Here is a 15,424-nt window from a genome sequence, read left to right on the forward strand (position 1 = left end):
ATACAACAATTTCCATTTAAAATAGTAAATGAAAAATTTAAATATCTAGGTATCTATGTAACTAAGATATATACATCATTATTTAAAGCAAATTTCCCCCCATTACTGAACAAACTACATAAGAATATTCAATATTGGAAAACACTCCCTATCTCAATGGTTGGCAAAATTAATGCCATAAAAATGATTTTTTTACCGCAAATATTATACCTTTTTCAGACAATTCCGATATATCTGACAAAAAACTTTTTTAAAAAATTGGACTCTATTGTTAATGATTTTATCTGGGATTATAAGAATCATAGGATAAACAAAAGACACTTGTGTAAATCAAAAATAAATGGAGGCCTGGCTTTACCCAATTTTTTGTTTTATTTCTGGGCAGTTAATATTAAAAATATGAATTTCTGGTTGGAAGAAATAGATCATCAACCAGACTGGTTAAAAATGGAAAAGGAAGATTGTTTGCCTTTTGATATTGGTTCGATATTATTTGCTACGTCTAAATTAAACAAAAAAATTTATAGGGAAAACCCTATAATATTTAGTGCTATACGAATTTGGAAACAATTAAAAAAGACATTAAAATTAGATAATTTATCACTTTTTCTTCCAATTGTGAATAATCCTTTGTTTAAGCCTTCATGGGTAGACGGGGGTTTTACACAATGGAAGGATTATGGAATTAAAAATATGGGACAACTTTATAAGGAAGGCACTTTTCTGACATTTCAGGAGTTGCAACAGACTTATGGTCTTCGTGGAAATGATTATTTCAGATATCTTCAACTTAGAGATTATGTAAAATCGAACTCCCAAAATTTTCGAATTAGAAATTCAGAAATTCTTGATGAATGTTGGAACAAACATCCTAATACAGAAAAATTAATATCTTATATATATAATATCTTATTAGACAGTGACATTCCCTCCACGGACTTATACAGACAAAAATGGGAAAAAGAATTAAACCAAGTAATTACGAAAGATACTTGGGAAGAAAGTTTGCAACATATACATCAGTGTTCACTAAACGCCAGACATTCTCTAATACAATTTAAAGTAATACATAGGTTACACTATTCAAAAACAAAACTACATAAAATTTTCCAACATATCTCACCTAAATGTGATAAATGTCAACATTTAGAAGCTACATTATTTCATATGTTTGCAAACTGTATAAAAATTAAAAAATTCTGGGTAAATATTTTTAGCATAATATCTAAAGTAACCAGCACACAATTGGACCCAGATCCAAAATTAATTATACTCGGAATATTAGAATTAAATCAAACATTTAGAACAACACAAAGAAACTTTATGGATTATAGTTTAATAACAGGAAAAAAATTAATTCTAAAATTTTGGAAAGGCCCTACGTCCCCCACAATCAAAATGTGGATTATAGAAATGACGGAGACCTTAAACGTGGAAAGAATCAGATTTTCCCTGTTGGATAAACAGGAATTATTTATTGGAATATGGTCTCCTTTTATTGATTACTTAAAGGGTCAGAATGGTTCAGCACAGGAACCTGACTAGCACTCGGACTAAAGAATGGATGAAATGCTATACTTTGAAATGTACGAATATATCTCGAATGAAGTTTTTGTTATTTTAATAAATTTCTCCACTCTTCTTTAACTAACTTTTTCCTTATCTTTATAATCTGTTTTTGTTTTTGTTTTTATTTTTCTTCTCTCTTTTTTCTTTCTTTACTTCATCTAGTTCTTTAGTTCTATCTAGTTTAAAAAAAAAAGGGGCAAAAGGTATTGGAGACAATATAATAATAATTGACAATATTATCAATTTAAAAATGTATGACTGTAAAGATGTAAACAGGTTATGTACCTATCTCCAATAAAAAATTTATTCAGAAAAAAAAAAAAGTTTTGAAGGAAACCCGAGCACCCAGAGAAAACCCACGTGGTCACAGGGAGAACGTACAAACTCCATGCGGCCGGTAGTCAGGATTGAACCCGGGTCTCTGGCACTGTAAGGCAGCACCTCTATCATTGACCTACTGTTTCACTGCAGTTCTTTGTGTCTCCATTGAATAAGTAATATCCCTGATATTAGTATCTGTTTCTTAGTAATCTCGGTCTGTTGACTGATTTTGATGGAAGATCAAACATGGCTCATGAAACATTCATGTCATCACCAGACAGGAGAGTACGCAACAGACGACGAGGAAGAAGAGATGAGCCCCATGTTCGCTAACAACGACATGGCCATTGAAGTTTTCGACCTAGCGGAGAATGAAGATATGCTTTCTCCGGTGGAGCTGGATCCTGAGAAGCTGGTGCTCAAGTTCAAGGAGGTAGGAAGCACTTGATAATCTGTCAAGCATTCTGCACAATGTTTTTGCTTTGATTGAAAGGAACAGCCTGGAAACAGGCCCTTTTGCCCACCAAGTCCACGCTGACCATCGATCTCCCGTTCTATGTTGTCCCACTTTCTCATCCACACCCTACCCATTCGGGCCAATTTTACAGAGGTTTATTAAACCTCAAACCCAGCACCTTTGGGATGTGGTTGGAAACTGGAACACCTGGAGGCAAACCACGCCATCACCGGGTGAGCATGCAAACTCCGCACAGAGAGCACCTGCGGTCAGGATCGAATCTGGGTCTCTGGTGCTGTGAGGCAGCAGCTCTACCAACTGCGCCAATTTTCCATGTTTAATGCCCATTTATTTTGATCATATTGGCTCCTGTACATTTTCTCCTCCTCTGCCATTGCTGATTGTTAAGGTTGTGCTAGTTAATCAGCGGCCAGCCCCTAGAGGGCTCAGGTGAGCTGGTTGAGTCTTCCAGATGGGTGCCTTGCTGGACCTCCCCATGGTTAACCATGCTTGCTGCAACCTGATAGAGCCTCAGTCACCAATGTACTTATCTGCTGGTTTTAAGCTGGCAACCTGTGATGGTTGGATGAATCCTGTATTGGCTATTATTGTAGCAGATGAACTAGTGGGCTTCACATCTAGAGGACTGGACTAAGATTCTGAGACCCGACTTAAAATCCCACCAAGGCAACTGTGGAATTTAACAACTAGTCTAAAACAACTAGCAACTAAACAGCAAAACAAGTAGTCAACTAGTCAACAACTAAATTTCTAGTCAACTAAACAACTAGTCAGCTAAACAACAAAACAACTAGTCAGCTAAACAACTACTCAAGTAGTTAGCTAAGCAACTTGTCTTAACTAAACAACTCGCTGCACAAAGTGGTAGAGTAACTCAGAGGCAGCATCTGTGGAGAACATGAATAGGTGACATTTCGGGACGGGACCCTTCTTCAGATGCAGCCTTACTCCAGCACTTTGTGTCTTTTTTTGTACACTGTCATCTGCAGTTCCTTGTATCAACAATATAGCTAGTTTAAACAATTCAAAAAGCCAGCCTTAAACAGCCTTAAACAGATGTGGCATTTAAACAACTGGTCTTACTTATGAAGACCACAGATGCTATGAATTGTTGGGAAGACTCGTGGGTAGCGCAATGTCCATCGGGGGAGAGAATTTGTCACCCACAGGCAGCCTTGCCTGTAGTTACTCCAGACCCGTCCTAGGTACTTGACTGCTAAACACCCACTGCATTGACCTCCTGAGTCAACCATTTGTTGGACAAGGACAATAATGGGTGAGCAATAGATACATAGAGCAATACAACAGGCCCTTCGGCTCACAATGTCCGCTCCAAACATGATGCCAAGTTAATGTATCGTGCCTCTGCCTGCATGTGATCCATATCCCTCCATTCCCTGCATATACATATGCCTATCCAAAAGCTCTTAAATGCCACTATCATATCTGTCTCCACCAGCACCTTCTGTTTGAATGCTTGCCTTAACAAGGTCTCCATTATTGTGTGGAGAAGGTGATGGTACTGAGTCTTATCGATCTGCAGTGAATGTGCTCTCATAACGCTGTTTGGTGTAGAGTTCCAACCTTTAGAGAGGAGATGGTCGCCCATCTCTTTGCAGAGCGTGTGTTCGCTAAGGTGGTCGGGAGGACGATGCAAGGGTCCTTGTCGTGGTTAATCCAGAACAAATCTGCAACAGAGGATTCTCTGATTTATGGGCTGTTCCCAGGAACACACCGAGCTAGACATCAAGTGCAGCTGGAGAACCATTAATTCAGTGAAATACTCTCTTTGTCCTGCCCAAAACTTGTTGGTGTCCCAGCACAGTGAGATGTCCATACGGGAATGTTGCTGAATGGCCCACTTCAGACTGTAGGAGTACAAGGTGAGGGACTCGCTGAAGCTTGATGCAGCAAATGCAAATGCTTTGTTGGGGCTTTGTTGACCCTAGACCACAGTCTAGGGTCCTTCCGCAGCTGGACATTGAGGGGCTGTCCAGTGGGGACCCCCTTCCCCTCAAACAAGGAAAAGGATATCACAGATAGACACAAAATGCTGAAGTAACTCCGTGGGTCAGACAGCATCTCTGGAGATAAGGAATGGGTGACGTTTCGGGTCGAGACCCTTCTTCAGACCAATGTCAGGGGAGTGGGCGGTACAGAGATAAAATGTAGTCGGAGACAATAAGACTGGTGGGAGAACTTGGAAAGGGGAGGGGATGGAGAGAGAGGGAAAGCAAGGGCTACTTAAAGTTAGAGAAGTCAATGTTCATATTGATATCATATTAAGGGAAGGGATATCACCCCAGGAAGCCATAGGAGTGGCAAGAGTGTTTTGTGTAAAGACAGTTTTTAGGTTTAGTTTTAGAGATATAGCATGGAAACAGGCCCTTCGGCCCACCGAGTTCAGACTGACCAACGATCACCCATACCTTATCCGACACACTCGGGGCAATTTACAGAAGTCAATTAACCTTCAGACCTGCACGTCTTTGATGTGGGAGTGTGGGAGGAAATCAGAGCAGCCAGGGAAATCCCACGCGATCACAGGGAGAATGTCCAATCCCCGTACAGACAGCACCTGTAGTCAGGATCAAACCGAGACCCTGGCGCTGTAAGGCAGCAATTCTACCCCTGCACAACAATGCTGCCCACCTCTGCTGCCCTCATACTAACATTACTGGGTATCACATTATGGAAAAATATAGACACTGAGCGTGTATGAAGAGTTTCTGCACGGTTTTTGTCATGTACATGGTTTTTTTTACGAAGTTAATTTCGAAATTTTAAAAGGTTCAACATTTTAACCTGGCAATGATGAGGGGAAACAACACATGTCCATGGTGGTACGTGGGAGGTGATGTGCTGAGGCACCTGCTGCCCTGACTTTGTACGCATTGAAGAACATATGTTTCAAAGGTGCTACGGAAAAAGTCTTGACAAGTGATGACGTGGATCCTGTGAGCCGTACACGTAGCTGCCAGTCCTTGGTGGTGACGGATACAAGAGTTGCTAATCTGCCAGAGGTCCTTCCCCTTTGCATCTCTCCAGTGTTTTTACAATGGAACTAACTGGGCTAAACAGAGTCTTCGGTCGCAGCTAAAGTGCCTTGTGGGTGGAATCAGAGGTTCAAAGGAGCCTGGAAATTGCAGGTCACCTTTCCTTGGGACTGTCGTTACACCCCACTCTTGCCGAGTCAACTTTGTCCCGCCCCTCCTGACGTCAGTCTGAAGAAGGGTCTCGACCCGAAATGTCACCCATTCCTTCTCTCCAAAGATGCTACCTGACCTGCTGAGTTACTCCAGCATTTTGTGAAACCTTCGAATTTGCACTGGTGTCCATTCTTTACGTAATATTGGTCTTGAGTGGGTGGGTAAAATGTCATGGCAGATGGCTAGAAGATGAACGAACAGGACATGACTGCCAGTAATATCAGTGATTATATTGTGTTTTATTGCCAGCTTCAGATAAAACACGCTGTAACCGAAGCCGAGATTCAGCAACTGAAAAGAAAGGTACGTTTTCTGCTTTTGGTGATGTTTACATTGACAGGAGTGAAGATCATTTGTTTAGGTTGCCTTAACCAACCTGATCTCCCGATGGCTCAGCACTTCAACTCCCCCTCCCACTCCCAGTCTGACCTTTCTGACAAGGGCCTCCTCCAGTGTCATAGTGAGGTCCACCACAAATTGGAGGAACAGCACCTCATATTTCGCTTGGGCAGCTTACAGCCCAGCGGTATGATCATTGACTTCTCTAACTTTAGATAGCTCCTCTGTCCCTCTCTTCCCCACCCCCTTCCCAGTTCTCCCACTGTCTTCCTGTCTCCAACTATATCCTTTCTTTGTCCCGCCCCCCCTGACATCAGTCTGAAGAAGGGTCTCGGAGGTATGTAGGTTAATTGGCTGGGTAAATGTAAAAATTGTCCCTAGTGGGTGTAGGATAGTGTTAATGTACGGGGATCACTGGGCGGCACGGACTTGGAGGGCCGAAAAGGCCTGTTTCCGGCTGTAGATATATGATATGATATGATATGACCCGAAACGTCACCCATTCCTTCTCTCCTGAGATGCTGCCTGACCCGCTGAGTTACTCCAGCATTTTGTGGTACCATCATTTGTTTCCAACCATTACAGGTGAAGAGAAGGCTGGCACGTAAAACCGCGCTTTGTGCATGATACATTTTGTCACGATGTTTCAGAAACCTGTATAATATTTTGAATATGGATTTGCAATGGATTAAAGACACAGAATGCTGGAGTTACTCAGTGGGACAGGCAACATCTCTGGATAGAAGGAATGGGTGACGTTTCGTGTCGAGACCCTCCTTCGGACTGAGAGTCGGGAGATAAGGAAGTGTAAGGTGTGAAAATGAGACATCAAAGGCAATGAGGTTCAAGGAAAATGTAGAATCATTATTAGCTAGGAAAAGGTGACAGCAAAGCAGACAGAGATAACGTTTAATCAGGGGAACAGTCCGACTGGTCGGAGAACTAGGAAGGGGGAGGGATGGAGAGAGAGGGAAAGCAAAAGTTAGAGAAGTCAATATTCATACCTTGAGGAGAGGGATGGAGGAATCACAGGGGGAGCAGTGAGAGGATGTTGCTGAACTCTCTGGAAGAAGGGTCTCGACGCAAAACCTCACCCATTCCTTCTCTCCAGGGATGCTGCCTGTCCTGCTGAGTTACTCCAGCATTTTGTGCCTACCTTCAATATTCCTACCACTGGCGTGTAAGCTACTCAAGTGCATGCATTGGATTTGCCATTTGAACAGCTTTTGTTCCAGCGTTAAGATGTTATGGTCTTGGATTAGGGGGAGATTGCCAAAGCTCATTTAAGGAGTGGAGCTTTTTCAGACTGGGTAATGTGCTTAATTTGCAATGACTTCATATCCATTCTGACCAAGCATTACTGCCAGTCTGTAAGTACAGTGCATATTGTTCCATTGCTTTAATCAATATCTTGAGCTAATCATTTATTGACTGGGAACATGACCTCACTGGTTATGTGTCCTTGGTGAAAAAGTAGCTTGGAATGGATTGGAAATTCACTTTGTGTGCCTCCTTTTTGGCATTCCCTGTCCATATTGGTCTTCAGAGCCGAGTTAGCAACAGTTGTAGCTTCCTTGGCAGCAGAGATGGTTTTTCACCACGATGGTGGCCACCAGGCTTGTGTTGACGGAGCTGCCTCTTTGCACAGAGCGGGCGACACGCGGTCTTAACACAAGCCCAAGCTGAACTCCTGTAAGCTTTGTGACATTGTGTTCAAGCTTACTGGCTGATTGCCCAGGGCACCCTGTACATTCCCATGAGCCTTTGCCAGTTGGCTGAGTCTTGAAGCCTACGACTCACCCACCAACCCTAGGGAGGTGCAGGATGGGACTCCCATTGAATCTTACATGAACCTGATGGTTCACTGCATGAAGATGCCATGCATCTCTCATATATTTTGGATGACATAGAAACTGCATAGACTTCACAGACCATTCTCATCAACCCCATTCTGCCATTGGCATTTCTAATCCCTCATTATCTATTTTAATCATATCTCGTAACCCAGCAACCCCCCTGGTTTGCCCTTGCTCTGACAAACTCAGTTTTCTTTGAAAATCCCAATGCTACTTTACTGGCTTCACACACGTCAACCATGTTCTCTCAATCCACCAATCAGCTGAACCAGTTTTTTAACAGCCCCCTGTGGAAATCTTTTGACATCACTCTATTCCCATTCTCCCCTTTTGTACCACTTCTTTATCAGCTTAGAGTTCAGAGACACAGCGCGGAAACAGGCCCTTTAGCCCACCGAGTCCACGCCGACCAGCAATCCCGTACACCAGCCACACACTAGGGACAATTTACAATCTTACCGAATCCAATTAACCTACAAACCTGTACGTCTTTGGAATGTGGTAGGAAACCGGGGTACCTGGGGAAAACTCACGTGGTCACGGGAAGAACGTACAAACTCTGTACAGACAGCATTCGTAGTCAGGATCAAACCCGGGCCTCCAGAGCTATCAGGCATCAACTGTACCGCTGCACCTCTGTGCCACCAGCTTCTTGCATTATCAATATTGCATATTGATACCTTCTTGCATTATCATACCAACAGCTTATAACGTACCTCCTTTTCTTTCTTAACACGATTTATATAATCCAGCAAGCTCTGGCATTGCTTGCCTCCTTTTTCCCAGTGAAAGTACTGTGGCAAAGGCATCTCTTTAAAGACGAAGTGCTGCTTTATTGTATTTATCCGTGCCAGCTTCTGACTCCTATTTTAAGCAGGCAAAATCCTTCCTCAATCCTCAGAGTTTGCCACTCTCCTGTCAAGTAATTTTAATCAAGCCTACTATGTTCCCCATTCCTGAGATGCTTGCTGCCTGTGGCATAAAAGCATATCTTTTACTGGAGAACATGTAACTCTTAAAGATCAATAATGAATATGCGTGGATCATCTGATTCGCTATGACTAATGCATTTAGCAAGTGATCAATATGTAGCTCAGACAGTAGTTCTTGGTTTAAAACTTGCTTGGCTTGCTAATTTTCTCCTAAGAACTTACAATTTTGATACACATCAGTAATGTTTTCTTTGTCCGCTTAAAGCTGCTAAGTTTTGTGCAAGTGCTTTTATACCAACAGTGGTTTTTGCATTTGCGTCAAATTAACTATTGAACAAAATCTTTGAATTGTTTAATTTAAACAACTAATGACTTCATTAAGGAGAACAGAAAGGGCAGGAGTAACTCAGCGGGTCAGGCAGCATCTCCGGAGGACATGGACAGGTGACATTTTGGGTCGGGACTCTTCTTCAGTCTGATTGTAGTAGGGGGGAGAAAGCTGGAAAAGGGGTGGGGTGGGATATAGCATGGCATGTGATAGGTGGATACCCATCAGTGATGTTTACCTTGTCTGGTCAGAGCTGTTTAGTTTTGTCCAAGTTCTTTGAGGATTTTATTAAAATGGCTCTGTTGAGAACTGGCATTGCAAATATGTGATCTGCTGTTTGAACATTAGCACAGTGATTTAAACTCCATACTGAGTCTGCCACTTATCTAAGTGATTGAGTACATTATTGATGGAAGTAGATCACATCAGTGATCTGAGTACATTTAATGTCTATTTTAGTTTTTTAACTTTTAGTTTTAGAGATACAGCATGGAAACAGGCCATTTGGCCCAGCGATTCCCATACACTAACACTATCCTACACACTTGGGACAATTTTACTGAAGCTGATTAACCTACAATGTTTTCCAAATGTGTGAGGAAACTGGAGCTCCCGGAAAAACCCATGTGGTCACAGGGAGAACATACAAACTCCGCACAGACAGCACCCGTAGTCAGGATTGAACCCAGGTCTCTGGCAATGTAAGGCAGGTAGTGAACCACTGTGCTGCCCATGTAACTCTATTACGTGTGAAGGTAAATTTGGGCAGGGGCCATCATTCTTCACAGCGCTTCGGGTTAAATGGGTGCTTATTTTCACGCTGTGTTTGTGTCTCTGCACAGCTTCATTCGACGGAACAGGAGAAAATGCGTTGGCGGATGGAGAAGGTCCAGCTGGAGCAAAGTGTGGAGGAAAACAAGGAGCGGATGGAGAAGCTGGAGAGTTACTGGATGGAAGCGCAAACACTCTGCCAGGCAGTGGATGAGCATCTGAAGGAGACACAGGCTCAGTACCAGGCGCTGGAGAGGAAGTACAGCAAAGCAAAGCGCCTGATTAAGGAATACCAGCAGAAGTAAGAAATGCTCTCCGCAGAACTGGTGGAGATTTTTATCTTCATTTCCCCGGGGTGTGTTGTGGTTGGAGTGGATCACTTCCCTTTGCACTAAAAATTATAATGGGCCAACAATCAGGTGGGTTCATTGTGTAAGAGGGAACTGCAGATGCAGGTTGGCACTGAAGATAGACACAAAATGCTGGAGCAACTCAGCGGGACAGGCAGCATCTCTGGAGAGAAGGAATGGGGGGCGTTTCGGGTCGAGACCCTTCATTAACTGTCAAGTGGCCTATTCCAGCAGATAATAGACTACATCCTGAAATTCCAACCACTTGAAGTCTGATGAAAGATCTCGACCCGAAATGTCGCCCATTCCTTCTCTCCTGAGATGCTGCCTGACCTGCTGAGTTACTCCAGCATTTTGTGAATAAATACCTTCTAACCACTTAGTTCTTTTTAGTATGCGAGAAGAGTGGAGAGCATTGTAGTTATCAAAAGGATAAACCATTTCTGCTGTTGTTGTTTATGAGTGGTGCCGTAGGTAGATAAGGTGGTCGAGGGCTGTTGGTACATTGGCCTTCATCAGTCAGGGTATTGAGTATAGTAGTTGGGATGTAATGTTACAGTTGTGCAAGACATTAGTGAAACCACATTTGAAGTATTATGTTCAGTTTTGCTCACCCTGCTATGGGAATTATATTGTTAAGCTGGAAAAAGTACAGGGAAGATTTACGAAAATGTTGCCAGGACTTGAGGGTCTGAGCTAAAAAGTAGAGGTTGGGCAGGCTAGGACTTTACCCCTTGGAGTACAGGAGGATGAAGGGTGATCTTATGGAGGAGTGCAGGTTCATTGTTCTTGAAATTGACGTAAAGGACGTAGGTTTAAGATGAGAGGAGAAGATTTAATAGGCACCTGAGGAGCAACGTATTCACATAGGGGGAGATGGGTACATGGGATGAGAGGGGAGCAGGCAGTTGAGCCAGGTACCATCACATTTGAAAGATATTTGGACAGGTATCTGGATAGGAAAGGTTTAGAGGGGTACGGATCAAATGCAGGCAGGCAGGACTAGTGTAGATCGGGCATCTTGGTTGGCATGGGCAAGTTAGTCCGAAGGGCCTGTTTCTGTGCTCCATGACTCCATGATTGTTCTTTAAACATAAGTTGCCCACTATGTTCAAGAGGATGTCAAGGGCTTTGTATCTTTTTCTTGTTTTCCCTTTTGTGAAAATCACTTAAAATTGTTAGCAAGGTTCAGATGAACAAAGAACTAGTAGTATCACAAAATGCTGGAGTAGTCTCAGAGATGCTGCCTGACCCGCTGAGTTACTCCAGCATTTTATGATACCTTTGATTTGTACCAGCATCTGCAGTTATTTTACTAAAGAACTAGTAGTGGAGTTTGTTACGTTCAACCGTACAGCTTCAGACTTCTGTATTATTAAAAAGCTGCCAATCTCCGATCTGTGTGTGTGGGTGGAATTTGCTTCTGAGCCTTTGCTGAACATTATTCAGATCAGGCAATTACTGTTGTGCATTGATGCATATTTATCCTGCCAGTCGTGTTGAACATTGAAAGGAACATGGCATTCATCATGTAGAACACAAAGTGCTGGAGTAACTCGGCAGGTAAGGGAGCATCTCTGGAGGATATGGATAGGTGATGTTTCTGGTCGGGATGACTCTGATGAAGGGTCCTGGCCCAAACCATTGCCGAATCTCCTCCAGAGATGCTGTCTGACCCGCTGTGACTAGCACTTTGCGTTCTATAGACAATAGATAATAGGTGCAGGAGGAGGCCATTCGGCCCTTCGTGCCAGCACCGCCATTCAATGTGATCATGGCTGATCATTCTCAATCAGTACCCCGTTCCTGCCTTCTCCCCATACCCCCTGACTCCGCTATCCTTAAGAGCTCTATCTAGCTCTCTCTTGAATGCATTCAGAGAATTGGCCTCCACTGCCTTCTGAGGCAGAGAATTCCACATATTCACAACTCTCTGACTGAAAAAGTTTTTCCTCATCTCAGTTCTAAATGGCCTACCCCTTATTCTTAAACTGTGGCCCCTTGTTCTGGACTCCCCCAACATTGGGAACATGTTTCCTGCCTCTAACGTGTCCAACCCCTTAATAATCTTATACGTTTCGATAAGATCTCCTCTCATCCTTCTAAATTCTAGTGTATACAAGCCTAGTCATCATATCATATCATATCATATATATACAGCCGGAAACAGGCCTTTTCGGCCCACCAAGTCCGTGCCGCCCAGCGATCCCCGTACATTAACACTATCCTACACCCACTAGGGACAATTTTTACATTTTACCCAGCCAATTAACCTACATACCTGTACGTCTTTGGAGTGTGGGAGGAAACCGAAGATCTCGGAGAAAACCCACGCAGGTCACGGGGAGAACGAACAAACTCCTTACAGTGCAGCACCCGTAGTCAGGATCGAACCTGAGTCTCCGGCGCTGCATTCGCTGTAAAGCAGCAACTCTACCGCTGCGCTACCGTGCCGCTCCAGTCTTTTAACATATGACAGTCCCGCCATTCCGGGAATTAACTTAGTAAACCTACGCTGCACGCCCTCAATAGCAAGAATGCAGGTTCTCTGCAGGTTCCAGCATCTGCACATCCTTGCCTCCATAGTATTCAAGATGGAAGGAATAGACTTTTCAGCTTGTAAGGAAATATTAAATACATTCATATTATGCCCATGTGCAAATAGGTGGCAGCTGGTAGTCTAATTATTTATATCTATGTGGCATTTGCAAGTAGAGGAATATCATATAAGCATATTAAAGTCCCATCTATTAACTTTGCCAGTCATAAATAACACATGGCATAACAGAAATAAACTTGTACTTTGTCAAGGAGTATAGAATTTGTATGTTATTGTTCATTTTTCATGGCTGTTGTATCTTTTAGGGAAATAGAATTTCTGAAAAAGGAAACAGCTCAAAGAAGAACATTGGAAGAAACTGAAAATTCACACAAAGAAGAGATTGAGAAACTTCAGAATAAGGTATGGCTGATGCCGATGGAAAATTTATCAGTTACATTTTTGTGCAAATTATCAATTTGTCAGTGACATTTGTCAAACTGTAGAAACAAGGAATTGCAGATGCTGGTTTACACAAAAGGACCCAAAGTGCTGGAGTAACTCAGCGGGTCAGGCAGCATCTCTGGAGAAGATCGATAGCTGACGTTTCAGGTCTGAGGAAAGGTCCCGACTAGAAACGTCAATTGTTCATGTTCTCCAGAGATGCTGCTTGACCCACTCAATTCCTCCAACACTTTGTGTCCTTCAGTGAAATTTGTCAATTCTATACAGAGATTGCATTGTAAATTTCCTAAAATATCAATAATTTCCTCAATACTTTATACTTCAAATTATTTTATTATGAACGTTTTATTCTTTAAAACATATTAAGTATAGAGGAAAGAGGAGTGGATCAGTTCTGTGGCACAGAATTTAATTGATGGAATGTTTACAATCCATTTTATAACAGGTCATTACAGCGAAGTTCACAGTTTATCCTTTAATCCATCGTATAGCATGGAAGCAGGCCATTTGGCCCACCACGTCCATGCTGACCAGTAGGTTCCTATCCACACTAATTCCATATTCCAGCACTTAGCCCGTAGCCTTCTATGCCTTGTGATTCATGTGCCCAAAGAACAGTTAACAACGGGTCCATTTCGCAGTGGTTTGGTCTGACATTTCGATTAAGCTAAATCTGTAGTTCTCTATTCACAACTACTTGTATTTTTTTACATCACAGAAAGCACTCGTAAGTCAGTCATAGGAGTAGAAGCAGGTCATTCGGCCCATCGAGTCTACTCTGCCATTCATTCATTGCTGATCTATCTTTCTCTCTCAACCCCATTCTCCTGTCTTCATTCCCATAGCACCTTGACACCCTTCCAAACAAGTTTCTGTCAATCTGCCTTGTGGGCCATCAAGTTAATGCTGGCTCTTAGAGCAGTGTCAACAGTCCCATTCTTCCCCCCCCCCCCATTTTCCTGCAACACATTCCCTCGTACACACCTTGGTTAACACGTCACAAGAAGGGGAGTTCAACAATGCAGCCGAGATTGAAACAGTGACTGCGCCACAAGGGTTAAACAATGGAGACAGATTGCACTCAGAATGTTTATATTTTCTTGCATGTAGAACATTCAAGGTGTGATTTTTATTTAGGTGCCTAATTAATTCAGCGATTTCAGAGTGTAGGAAAATAACTGCAGATGCTGGTTCAAATCGAAGGTAGACACAAAATGCTGGAGTAACTCAGTGGGTCAGGCAGCATCTCAGGAGAGAAGGAACGAGTGACCCTTCTCAGACTGAAGAAGGGTCTCGACCCGAAACATCACCCATTCCTTCTCTCCAGAGTTGCTGCCTGACCCGCTGAGTTACTCCAGCATTTTGTGTCTACAAGCGATTTCAGAGGAGTGATCGACACAATTTCCTCTTACGGGCACGAGACACAAAGACGTTGCCTCAAAGTTTAGAGCCAGACCATTCACGATTGAATGATTTATTCACAGAAATTGTGCTGGTAATTTGGTTAAAGTTTTGAGGAAGATGTAAACTGAAAATGGGAAACATTCAGGTCAACCATGAAGTAATCGAAAGGCTGAAGATGCTTGAGGATTTAGAAGCACGGTGTGGCCTTGACTTTGGACGGTGCCTGTAAAGGAATGTCATTCTGCAAAGTCAAATGTAGATATTGGTTCTACAGCTCAAAGATTCAACAGGGAATGAAGCCCAGGCCTTGTTTGCTTCTGGGAAGCCTTTCAGCAGAAACCAGGGCTGAAGACATGCCCGGGGGTTTGAAAACAAGTGGAGAACTAGAAAGGTGGGAAGATGATTGGATTGGACCAATAAATTGTACAATTATGACAAAAATGGGCTGAAGAAGGGTCTCGACTCAAAATGCCACCTATCCATGTCCTCTCGAGATGGTACCTGACTCACTGAGTTACCCCTGCACTTTCTGTTTCAGCACTGTATCTGTAGGGCCTAAAGTATAGATCCCACAAGCAGACTGAAAATCTGTAACACGTTCTCTCGTACACACTGTGAGCATCGCAGCACAAGTACGAGCATTGCAGCAAATGTGATCCTCACTGGCAATACTATGCGGTAATTCAACAATGTGATCTTCAGTGGCCTGCGGAAGGCAGGTCACACAAGCGGCCTCCAGGCATATAATGCACATCACTGCACCTGTCTAAAATCCTCAGTGCGTTCTGGATCTGATGCACAGAGGACAAGCGAGCACAGTATCCTGGACTAGTAATCCACTTGGTAAATCCTGGATATCCATC

General features: G+C 43.0%; 1 protein-coding gene across 3 annotated transcripts in view; it reads left to right on the forward strand.

Annotated features, from left to right (window-relative positions):
• Positions 1 to 15,424, forward strand: part of LOC144607631 (neurabin-2-like) — a 193,826-nt gene that overhangs the window by 172,472 nt on the left and 5,930 nt on the right. For all 3 annotated transcript variants that reach the window (XM_078424587.1, XM_078424588.1, XM_078424586.1), the window contains 4 exons: positions 2,168 to 2,323; positions 5,827 to 5,880; positions 9,875 to 10,104; positions 13,019 to 13,115. In XM_078424587.1, coding sequence (XP_078280713.1) covers positions 2,168 to 2,323; positions 5,827 to 5,880; positions 9,875 to 10,104; positions 13,019 to 13,115 — 537 coding nt within the window. The remainder of the gene's footprint in view (positions 1 to 2,167; positions 2,324 to 5,826; positions 5,881 to 9,874; positions 10,105 to 13,018; positions 13,116 to 15,424) is intronic.

This window comes from Rhinoraja longicauda, chromosome 29 (assembly GCF_053455715.1).
Source record: "Rhinoraja longicauda isolate Sanriku21f chromosome 29, sRhiLon1.1, whole genome shotgun sequence".
NCBI classification, from domain to species: Eukaryota; Metazoa; Chordata; class Chondrichthyes; order Rajiformes; family Arhynchobatidae; genus Rhinoraja; species Rhinoraja longicauda.